General features: G+C 37.8%; 1 protein-coding gene across 9 annotated transcripts in view; it reads left to right on the forward strand.

Moving 5' to 3' along the window:
• The window catches only part of ABCC13 (multidrug resistance-associated protein 11), a 255662-nt gene that overhangs the window by 131645 nt on the left and 111183 nt on the right, over positions 1-12834 (forward strand). For all 9 annotated transcript variants that reach the window (XR_016430764.1, XR_016430766.1, XR_016430765.1 and 6 more), the window contains 4 exons: positions 11388-11505; positions 11620-11736; positions 11850-11930; positions 12018-12290. Coding sequence is in view for 6 of the 9 variants with exons in the window: in XM_089998956.1 (XP_089855082.1) it covers positions 11388-11505; positions 11620-11736; positions 11850-11930; positions 12018-12290 (589 nt within the window). In the remaining 3 variants the exon portion in view is untranslated. The remainder of the gene's footprint in view (positions 1-11387; positions 11506-11619; positions 11737-11849; positions 11931-12017; positions 12291-12834) is intronic.

Genomic DNA, 12834 nt, shown 5'->3' on the forward strand with positions numbered 1-12834 from the left:
TGACTGCAAGTTGAAGATGAGATCTCACATCTGTAACTGTTTGGCTTCGACTCTCTCTTATAAAGTGAATCTATATCTATATGCATCTCACATCTGTAACTGTTTGGCTTCGACTTTCTCTCATGATAAATTATGTTAGAGGTTATCCAGATGGTTGTTTTCTGTAACTAGACGAGGTAACTGGAGTTTTTACATTTATTTCTATCTTTATGAGTAATGATATTAACCAACCTTTCACACATACCAAGTGCCAAAGGTTGGAATCTGGATTGGATCAAAATCCATATCCAAATTAAAAATTTCTTTTTATTTTTTATAAAACAAAAAAAATCAAAATTTTAACCATTTTTTCCCTAAAAAGGGAGGGTGGAGATAGAGCCTTTCTTCTCCCTTATTAGTGAGAGGGCCCCACCTTCATTAATGAAAAAAGGGAAGTTGCATAAAGTGCCTCCCTCTCATTTTTCAAAAAAATAAGGGGGCTGTTGTACCCAAACCCTTCATAAATGGAAAAGGGGGCTACTATACCCAAACACCCCATTAATGAAAAACGGGGCTGCTGTACCCAATCCCATTTTCACCCTCTCAATTTTTTGAAAATGGATCAAAGGAAGAGAGGGAATCTCCCTTCATATTAGAGAGGGCTCCCCCTCATTAATGAGGGGAGTGCTCATTTACAAAAAAAGGGCACAATTCCCTATGACCCTTTCCTCCCTCTCATATATAAAAAAGAGAGGAGGGGTTACAAAAACCCCTTTCCCTGTTTCCTCTCTCTCTCTGTTGTCCATATATGTTTTAAAGTGTCAAACACTTGACACTCGATGTCCAGATTTCTAACACTTCTGCCTTAATGGCTTGTCGGTGATATGTTCAGGCGTGTCTGTGTTCATGTCAGTATTCAGATGTGTTGACACCGACACTTCAGCCTAGTTGAAGTGTCCATGTAACACGGCACTAAACGCTAGATTCAGATACCACAACTTGTTTTTACTCTTCTATGAAAACCAAATTTCCTCCAACCGATATAGGTTGGCATGAAGTAGATCATCGATCTTCCAAGGAGCCTGCCCAAACATCAATATACACTTCAATATTGAAGTGTCCATGGTTTGTGTACAAGATCCCTTTCTCTGGCTTTCGTTTCAAGTATCTCAACGTACAATCCACGACCATCATATGTGCAATAGTAGGAGCATGCATGCATTGACAAACTACACTCACTACATAAGATATATCAGGCCTAGAAAAATGGTAAGATAGAATATCTCACCCACAAGTTTTTGATATCTTCCAATATCTTCAAACCTTTTCCCATCATTGGGCTTAACATATGATTTTGTTCAACTGGGCTGTCAATGCTTTTTCACCTTAGTATTCTAGTTTTTTTTGAGATAGGAGAATTCATTTCTTGGAAGTAAGCACCTGTATACACAAGAAATACTGAAGCGGCCCATGGTTTTTTATGTCAAAGAATTTGTGTAGGTATCCTTTTAGATTTGAGATCTCTTCAATGCCGTCACTTATGATCACAACATCATCAATCCAATTATTTTCTTAGTCGCAAGGTCCTGAAAAACTCAATGGTCAGGTGGAAAAGCTATGATCATTTAAGGGTTTTTATCAAAGAACTCCCAGAAATGAGATTAACAGGAAATGCAGGATATGTAGCATTGAGGGTAAATTAAACATAGAGGGTGGTAACTGGTAACATGTCTTTTTTGCAACATAGATCAGTGCCACCTGAGTCAATAATCCATTTTCTACAAGGAAAGAAGGTAAGATGCCTTTACCTGGAGTAGTATGCGAAGAATGGGCTAAGGTCACCAAATAGGATATTGGCATCAACTTATAATCTTCACATCCAATTCTTCAACATGTTTCCTCAAGTATTTTAGCACCTTTTCTTTGAGAAGCATCTAAACTAGACGAGTACAAGATGCTACTTCTTTTAACATTCGATCTTCCATCATGGACTTGTTGAAAATGAATGTACATATATATATATTTATATGTATATATTTACATATATATATATATAGTTATATGTAATATAACTAGATTGTAACTAGGATTAGATTTTTTAGTTTTTGCTTTTTAGTTTTGAACTAGTCAACATTAGTTGATTAGTCAACATAGGGAGTTGTTGGGCTCCCAACGTCTCTATTTAGAGCCATTGGGACCCCAACGACTCTCTATGAGTCTCCTTCTCATTATGTATAAATATGGGGCAAAGCCCTTCTTTAATGCATTCTTCTTGCATGGTCTTGATCAATAAAATATTATTTTTTATTCCTTGTGTTTGCCTCTTTAGTGGGTGTTTGTGTGTGAGCCCTTTTTGTAGCTTGTGAGTGTTCTTTTGGTACTTTGGTGGAATTCTTTGAATGTCCACCTTGTTCTCTTGGTGAATATATTTTGGAGAATCTTGTTTCTTTTCATGGTATCAAAGCTTGGAGATCAAGCTGATTTTTGGTGCTTTGGGAAGCGTGCCATTCAAGATTTTGAATAGATAGTCTCTTTTGCAAAATTTATTCAAGTGCTTGTGAGATTGTTGTGTCCTCTTGGTGGTGGAGTGCTCGTGTGTTCGTGATCTTCATTAGAGGTGCTCTCTTGGTGGTGGAGTGTTTGTGTTCTTCATTGGAGGTGCTCTCTTGGTGGTGGAGTGCTCGTGATACTTTTTTATTATCTCCTCTCTTTTCTTATATTCTTTCTCTTAGCCCTTGTCAACATGGATGCCAATAATAATGTCACCCTAAAACCCATCAAACTCAATGACAAACTTTGTAACATGGGCTTCAATAATGAAGCATTTCGTATGAAGAAAGGGTTGTGGGGATTAGTGGATGGGTCGGATTTAGAACCCAAACTAATCCTTACTAAGATAGAAGGAGAAAAGGAGGTACCCCTTACGGAGGCGAAAAAACCAAAGTTATGGCCACATGAGAAAAAATTGGAAGAATGGAGAATGAGGCATGCCAAGATTGTCTCTGCTCATTAGTAGTGTTGATATCAAGAAGTGCTCGAGTCTAGCTAAATTTGAACATGGAAACAAAGCATGAGATTATCTCAAGAGAATGTATTCTCTTAAAGATATTGCTTATATTAGCAACTTATAAGATAAAGTATGCACTATGACTCAAGGAGAAAAAATATTAGAGAATACTTTAGTGAGTTGTCTAATCTTTAGAATGAGTTAGCTCTTCTTGAGCCACAGTGGCATTGTCTCGAAGACCTAAAACTCTGTCAAAGACAAATTGAAGCAGAGCATTTCTATCAATTCATCATTGGTCTAAGACCGGAGTTTGAGTCTACCAAATTGGCTCTTCTTCATAGAGGAAAAGTTTCTTCTATTGAAGATACTATTGAAGAGCTAAATATGGAGGAAAATAGACTAAAAAAGAAGATATCTAAAGAAGATGACTCGGTTCTAGCTGTGTCTAAACCGGGAAACCATATCCATGCCTACAAACCACAATATTATGGGAGACCAAACAATGATAACTATAGAAAACAAGACAATGAGTTTGAGAAGAAAAAAATTATTTCTTATTTTTGGCGTGAATCGGGACATGTCAAGACATATTGTCCTAAATTAAAGAGGCCATATGAGAGGAAGGTAGCATTGGTTGCACAAGAGTCAAGTGAGCTCAAAGTTACACAATAATCAAACATTGAGAGCATGTCCTTGACTCAACTTATAGAAGCTCTCCAACCTCTTTTCAAAGGAGCTTCATCAACTGGAGCTACGGTCTCTTCTTTTGGCATCTCTGACCCCGGTAAGGCTCTTTGGCTTCTTGACTCAGGCACGTCGTTTCATATGACACCAAATAGTTATCATTGATGCGAAGAATGACACTCATGTGAATCGTTGTGAGAGCATGTTGAAATTGACTGGCAATATGAATCACACCTAACAAATTAGGTCATGTGATGCTAAGATACATCAACGAGCCCACCAATTGTCTGTAAGGAGTAAGATTGGTCAGAGGAATCCCGTCATCGATCTTCATTTTCGAGCCCACTATTTCAGGAGTTTCATAAATTTTGTCATCTGAGATTCCTAACCTGTCAATAATCTCACAAACAAGTTTAGTTTGAGATAGAAAATAACCACGTTGGGAGTAAGCAACCTCAATACTCAAGAAATATGTCAGAAACCCTAAATCTGCCATTTCAAATTTCGAAGTCAAGACAAATTTAATGTTCTTGACTCCTTTGACATCATCACCTGTTATTTACATATCATCAACATATAATAATAATATGACAATACCTTCATCGTATTTTCTGGTAAATAAGGCAATATCTGTATAACATGAAGAAAAATCATTTTCTAACATTACATTGTTAAATCTGTCATACCAAGCTTTGGGAGCCTGTTTTAACCCATAAAGAGCTTTTTGAAGACGAAGAACTTCATCTTTAGGAATTTTCATACCTGGTGGAGCATCCATATAAACTTTTTCATTAAGGTCACCATTTAGAAAATCATTTTTACATCCATTTGAAAAATATTCTATTTTTTAATAGATGCAATAGTGATAAGACATCTGACTGTAACCATCCGTGCTACAGGTGCAAATGTCTCTTCATAATCAATTCCATATTCTTGACCATTATGCCCTTTCGCGACCAAGCGAGCTTTGTACCTCTATAGAGATCCATCGCTCTTAGTTTTAACTTTAAACACCCAACGACAACCTATAGTTTTCTTTCCAGAAGGTAGAGTTTGAAATTCCCATGTGTAGCTTTTCTAAGGGGTTTGAGTTTATTTTCTATAGCTTCTTGCCATTCGAGACAGTTTTTTGCTTCCCTAAAATTTCTTGGTTCAAAATAAGAATGAATGACACTAAGACAAGCTCTATATTTAGGTGAAAAAAGTCAAAAGAGACAAATCTTGTTGGAGGCTTCCTATTTCTTTCAGATCGTCTGGTGTCGTGTGTGGGAATAGAATCACTATATTGCTCAATTGCACTTCTGAAAGTATTTCTATCTCTACGCAAATAGGTTATTGGGTCATTTGTTGTTTTGTCTTCTTGAGTACTTGATGAGTCAAAGTTATTAATGTCTGCTTCATTGTCATTATCATGCTTTGATGATATTTCATCATCACTAGTCATATCATCATTACTAGATAATAGTTCAAATAAGAAAGAATAGTCGACATTTTCGTGATGAGAATCATTCTTTTCAAAACCACTCTCATTTTTTAAAAACGTCACATTTCTTGAAACATATAACTTATCATTTTTAAAATCGTAGCAACGAAAACCTTTTTGAGTCTCGGAATATCCAAGAAAGGCACATGGAATAGCTTTAGGTGAAAATTTATCATTCTTATCTGTAAGAACAAAACATTTGCAACCAAAAAATCACAATCTTTTATAATCTGGTTCCCTTTTATATAGGTTTTCAAAAGGAAATATTTTACCCAAATTTCTAGATAAACGATTGATAAGATAAACAGATGCAAGAGCCGCTTCGGCCCAAAAGTTTTTTGGAATATTTTTTGAGCTATAAGAAGAGTTTGAGTGTTTCAATGATATGCCTATGTTTTCTTTCGGCCAACCCATTTTGTTGAGGGGTTTTAGGACATGATCTTTGATGAACAATACCACTATCTTCAAGGTACTTCTTGAATTCATTTGAGAGATACTCTCCTCCAGAATCAGTTATAAATATTTTTAATTCGCTATTAAACTGATTTTTGATCATTACATGATACGATTTAAAGCATGAAAAAACTTCATGCTTATGTCTAAGAAATATATCCAAGAGTACCTAGAAAAATCATCTACAAAAATCACATAATAGGCAAACCCTCCTTTTGAAACAACAGGTGCTGGTCCCCAAACATCCGAATGAATAATTTCGAAAGGTTTAGAAGTAAACATGGATCTTTGTTCAAAAGGGATACTTCTCATCTATGTCATATGGGTGCGGGTGCGGGGATGCGGCACTTCCAAAAAACCCGGGTGCGGGGGTGCGACAGGAGCAAAAATGTAAAAAAAAATTATATATATATATATATATATATAATTTTGAAGTTTTAACAGTTTAACATTTAACAGTTAACATTGTCATAATATCATTCATCATGCATGCAGTATATCAACCTAAATATCAAATTATCAATCAAATAAGTAAATGCTCCCACCTCTGTTTTCCTCATTTTTTGCTCACGTTGATCCTGCAAGTCGAATACCAAATATAGCTTCAATGGAACAAATAAACAGACCCCATAAAGTGAATGCCAAATATAGCTCAATGGAACAAATAAACATATCTTATAAGCCGAATACCAGATATAGTTCTCAATGCAACAAATAAACACATTACTATAAGCCGATTACCAAAAATAGCTCAATGGAACAAATAAACAAAGCGGTCAAAACTCTAAACAAATTCAACATCCCATAATATAACCAACAAATCACCACATGCACCCCACATTCATAAAAGAGCTAAGCATAAAGCTTGAATATTAAACAATCAAAGAAAGAACATACGAAAAGAGGAGAAGGAGGGGGGAGGGAAGGGGATGAGTTTTTACTTCATAGTGGCAGGTCCGCAACTGCACTGAACGCAATGGCTAGCAGTAATGGCGTAGCTCCCGTTCGCGATGATCAATCCGACGTCGGAAGCGTATCTCGGAAACCCAGAAGTACAAGCTACATTCAATTCAAACCCCAAAATTTTCACCGAGAGAATACACAAAAGGGACTATACTCTCTCAGGAAAAACGAGAAAGAAATCAAGGAAAACAAAACGAGAGCGACTGGAACATGCCAAGGGGACGACGAGGATGTCTCCGGGGGCGATGGCGGGGGAGCCCATGGCATTGACGACCTTGAGGTCGGAGAGGGTGGTGTTGTACCTGGCAGCGATGGTCGGGAGGGTGTCGGGAGGCTGGACGACGTAGGACAGGTAGACGACGGGGAGGTCGTTATCGGAGGAGTTGAAGCAGGCGCAGGGGAGGGGGATCTTGAGGGGCTGGCCGAGGTCGATGAGGGTGGTGGCGGAGATGCCCCTCACCTGTTGAAAACAGAGGGAGCGAGAGGGGGGGCTCGACCCCTCCCCTGCTGACCCAACAAGAGAGCGAGAGGGTGCAGGGGGGGGGGGGGCTCGGCCCCTCCCCTGCCGACACAAGAAGAGAGCGCGAGAGGGTACGTACCTGCGAAAGGAGAGCAGGAGCCTGGGAGGTGGAGCTGGGGCGTCGGTAGGAGAGAGGAGAGATTAGGGGCAATTTTTTTTTTGCCCTAATCCTCCTTTTTATCGAGATTTTTTTTAACGCCAAAAAGTGGACAAAAATGACCCTGGGTGCATTGACCGCACCCGGTGCCGCACCTGCACGTGCACCCGCGTCGCATCGCATCGACGCGGGTGCGACACCTGTTTTGTGGAGTCCTTGTGACTTGGCTTCTCATTTTTCCAAGAATGCAATCTTTACAAGAGAATGTATCTTTATAAAAAATTTTAGCAAAATGTAAATAAGATAACTTGGTGATATTGGGATGACCAAGTCTTTTGTGCCAAACATTTATATCTTTATGTTGGACAACATTACAAAAAGAAGTTTTAGGAACTTGAAGAGAATCTATATAATATAAGTCTCCCTTCCTAGAGCCTTCTCCAATCAATTTCTCGGACCAGCAATCCTGTTATAAACATTTATCAGAAGAAAATTTAACATCACATCCATGGTCCGAGAGTTGGGAAACAGAGAGAAGGTTCAAGTTTAATTTTGGTATAAATCTAATTTTAGGAATGAAAAAGTTTTGAGTTTCAAAATTCTCAACTCCTTTAATTTCAAGAGAAGTCCCATCAACGATAGAAACAAAAGATGGAGAACTATTTTTTGAATATTCGGAAAGAGAATACATGTTTGGGGACATGAAAAGACGCATCCGAATCCAAAAGCCAAGAAGTTTTACCTGGAGGAGAGAAGGAAGACACGACGGCTCCCGAGATGGCTCCCTTGAGAAGAGGTTGAAGAGCCTCTATAATTTGGTTTAGAGAAAGAGCTCCACTTGAAGAGGTCTCCTCCTTTTGCGGTGGAGAGGTGGTGGCCATGACTAATAATTTCTTCCACTTGGGGCAAACGGGTTTGATATGCCCCGATTCTTTACAAAAATGGCAAATAATTTTGCTATAATCCTTTTTTCCACTTTGTCCACCATTTCCTCCTTGATTTTGATTCTTAAAATGAGGGGGATGATAGGCCCTCAAATTGTTTCTGGGCCTAGACACCGTATTGACCCCATTATTGTCTTTGAAATTGGATGGAACCGTAAGCACATTAGACCCTTGCTTACTTATGCCCATCCAGATTTCTTCTCCACTTAATTTGGTGAGAACATCCTCAAGGGAAGGAGTAAAAGATGACAAAAGAGAAGACCTTATTTGCTCAAATTCGGGCCTTAGCCTATTCAAAAAATTGAAGAATCAATCTTCTTCTAATTGTTTGTGTCGAAGTTCAATCGCCTCTCTACTCCATTTTGGTTCGAGCATAGCAAGCTCATCCCAAATGGAAGAAAGTTCGGCGAAATATTCCCTAATGATCATTTCGCCTTGAAGAAGAGTTAGAGCCTTCTTTTGAAGATAATATTTATGGGACAAGTTCCTAGAAGTATACATTTTCTCAAGAAACTCCCATGCTTGAGAAACTTTTTTGAATTTGATAATATTTGCGTTGATTTTGGTCTCAACGGAAGAAAAAATCCAAGACAATATTTTAAAATTCTTCATTTCCCATTCATCATGCTTTTTCGAATATTTCTCAAGGGCTTTGGTTCTCCATCAAGGTGATTTTTGGTTCCGGTTACAGGATTGTGCCTTTCACGTAACCCCAAAGACCTTTTCCTTTTATGTGAGCCTCCATGTTTCTGTCCCAAACGTGATAGCTGGAGCCATTGAGTTTAAAACCAAGAGAGAAGTGAGACTTTTTTTACCCATTAGAGAGGAAAGATGAAAGAAGGAACACGTACCGCAACAAGATTTTTAGATCTTACTTGTCGTAAAGCCCTTCTAAAATAATGAAGGAAGAGACGCCTCCACTCCAATATTCAAGAAGCCAAAGGCACGTTTTTCGAGGCACTCAAAAAATGACGAATCACACAATCTTCAATCTTTAACCAAGCTTTGATACCATGTAAAATTGTCTTCAATGAGACAATACACATACAAATGCTAAATCCTCACAAGAGATGTGCACAAAAGGCACTCAAAGAACACTTGAACTAATATGCACAAAGGCATAAAACAACACGAACATGCACAAAGGCATGTAATGCCACAATATATTAGAAAAATGGAAATGCTTGAGCTCTCAAGCTTGAATACAACAAAGGGGAAATACCCCTATTTATTAGGAGTCAAAAGGAGGCCTTGGAGGGGCCTCCAACATAGTCGTTGGAGCCCCTCCAACAGTCACAAATGTGACCGTTGGAGGGGTCCAACGACTATATTGCCCCCCCCCCCCAAGGTTTGACCAAATAAAAAAAAGAAAATAATAAAAAAGAGAAAGAAAATAAAGAAAAGAAATAGCAAAAAAATAAATACAACATATTCCTATTGGAATATGCGCAAAATGAAAAAGACAAAAATACGCTTGTCGGGTTTTATAAGATTTACTATATATATAATTATACATATATATAGATACATTTGCATATATACATGGTATATATGTAAATGTATCTCTCTCTATATATATGTATAAATATATATATTCATACAAATATGAGACTACATTTTAACAGGGGACACCAGGGACCACCCACCTATAAGTGCCACTTTTCTTGGTATACCAAAACATAAGTTGTGTCTACACACCACCCCCAGGCAAAGTGGCAGACTCTTCTTAAAATCGTTGTCAGAAAAAAGAACCTCAATATCGGGTTAGGGGCAATAACAATGCACACAGAGTTTTTGTATCCTCGTGGTTTCTCCAAAACCGTAACTCCAAGAGTCCCGTACTCTCGACGAGACATCTTAGAAAGTACATTACACTGTTCTTTTATTTTCATTAGATTATTATTACCCCATTTTTTTAATTTGCAACTCAGCATGCAAACAAAGGCAACAACTCAGATCTACCCCTGCTAGAGCCATCACGGGACTCTCGCCCGTGGAAACATATAGAACAGTGCAAAATATTAATGTGATTTTTGCGATGCATTTAGAATAAATAAATGAGCAAATCACAGCTCGAAGCCCACCCGACCCACGATGATTTCATATATACCAATTTAACCAATTAAAAATGTGCATGGAATATAGCATCCATATGCATGTATTTGCCATTCCATGTGCAAGTGTATTAAGTCTGGTCATTTATGCATATGCTTTTATGCAATTCATATACTTATGACAAGTGCACGCTTTCACTAAATGCACCATATTCACGTCATTGCATACTTCTACCTGTGAACATTCATGCAACCGTGTACCTGAAAACCCTCATAAATTTCATGTATACTCAAGCATTGGAAACACACTTCATATTAACTTTTTACTTAGGTCATATCTCATCAAGGCAAGTGAAAAATCACATTCACAATCTAAATGAGAATCAAAATGCATGCTTACAACAAAATTTGAAAATCTTATGACGAAGCCGAACCCATTCGCTCTAGGTTTGCACATGCATTGATAACAATATGGAAGTAACATAATACTAAAAACATGTCGTGTGAAGCTAGAACATGTGAATAGGGCATTTCCATTTTCGGCACGTGCTCAACTCAGAATGCACACCTTTTATGGCTAATCCTGTTTCATAACTCCCTGTCAACACATCATCTTTAGTCTTAAGTCTGAACGTTGTCAACTCAGTTGAAACTAATGGCAATCTTCCTTGGAGGCAACAGAAAAAGGTTCCAACTTTGATTCTCCTGAGGGCATTACATCTTATCATAGCTTGCTTCTATTTTGGTCATGAGATGTCTTCTTTGTATGATTATGGTTTAATATAGGGATAGACTAGAGCAAGAGAGAGCAAGAAAGGCTGGATGTTTTGTAGAAAATCTGGATGAGGGGTTGAGTGTTTAGAATCACAGTGTGTCTCAGATGATTGTGCACATCAGGTGTTGTAGACTTGTGGGCTCAATGATGAAAAATACTCACCTTTCAATTGTTCATAGCTATGTTTGAAGTGGTTGCACACTTTGTATTTTTGTAACTCCTGACTAATTCCCTCCTTTTTCTTATGCAATTCATGGGTACTTTTGTTAGGTTCTGATGATGCCACACTATGTCATTAGTTTTGTTTGAATACTTGAATGAAGAATTTTATTTTTCCTTTTATCATCCTGATGATCTTTATCGTTGTTGATCATTGATTATTGAGTTTACTTCTGTACTTTTCCTGTTTCTGACATAGCTCTGTTCAGAATACGACGGGCTGGAGAGCTTTTAGCATATATTAGAACTTTGAAGATGTATTCCTGGGAGCTCCTATTTGCTGACAGGCTGATGGAAGCTAGAGAACTTGAAGTGAAACATCTATCTGTATGTAACTAATCATATTCTTGCTTGGGTAAAATCTTTTTCTTTATTTGAATTTTACATTTTGACTTTGTCCATATTAAATGGCCTCAAATTTTTATTCTTCTATGCCAACAGACTCGCAAGTATTTGGATGCATGGTGTGTATTCTTTTGGGCCACAACTCCAACATTTTTCTCGCTTTTTACCTTTGGTCTTTTCACTTTGCTTGGGCATCCACTCAATGCTGCTACTGTAAGAAGGATGACCTTTTACTCCTGATAATCTTATTTTAAATGCTTAATTCATGTCTTTTGTCATTTATCTTGTGGTTCGTACATAAACTTTTCATCATGATTCTTTTGCAGGTGTTTACATGTGTTGCATTGTTTAATACTTTAATTTCTCCATTAAATTCATTTCCTTGGGTGATTAACGGTTTGATTGATGTGAGTTGATCTCATGTTTCACAAGTATTACCTACTATATACTCCCCTGCCGTGGCCAGGTCTAACTTCTTATGAAATGCATTGCAGGCAGTAATATCCACTAGGAGGCTGAGCAGATTCCTCTGTTGTTCCAGTCCCTTTCCTGAGCAAAGAGAGCGATCCTTTGGCCAGTTTGGAAGGACAGTTGGTTCATGTGCAGATCCTTATAGAAATCAGCAAAACGATATTCATAAGAATATGGCAGTCGTGATCAATGATGCTAATTGTATTTGGTCAAGCAACAAAAGTGAGGAGAATATGGTCTTGAATCATATAACTGTTGACATTCCTTATGGTTTCCTTGTTGCTGTTGTTGGAGAGGTTTGTTCCTATATTTGTTGCTTGCCTTTTTATGAGTTCATCTCATCGTAGGAAATCAAGTTGTACATTTCTCTGCATGTTTCTGTTAACTTGTGTAGATATATGAATGTATATGTATATGTGTTGATATACATAATGTATATATATCCTTTGGATTTCTATGTATTTTTCTTTCTCTTTGTAATAGGTCATGCCCATTAGGGAGCATTCCCTTCATCACTACGTTGCTTTACAAAGTTTGATTCGGTGAAATGAGAAGGCTTATAGGTATTAGTGTTGGCTCCGGATCTTAAGATGGCACACATTATCCTTGACTTCTGGGCTCGGACATTGTTTTCAACATCGTCTCTTCCATGCAAACTTCGGCCAAGACTTCATATAGAGGTGGTGGCTCATCTTTGTTACAGTGGGTAATGGTGACCCTTGTTAATATTTGGGTCCAAGGCCTTGCATAAATTGAAAGAATTTCTCTTCTAATTTAGACGAGCATCATTAAATGTATCCCAAATAGGCTCAAACTTAGTCATTTGGTCACAAAGTCTTT

The sequence above is a fragment of the Nuphar pumila genome, chromosome 3, assembly GCF_984573655.1.
Source record: "Nuphar pumila chromosome 3, dmNupPumi1.hap1.1, whole genome shotgun sequence".
NCBI lineage: Eukaryota > Viridiplantae > Streptophyta > Magnoliopsida > Nymphaeales > Nymphaeaceae > Nuphar > Nuphar pumila.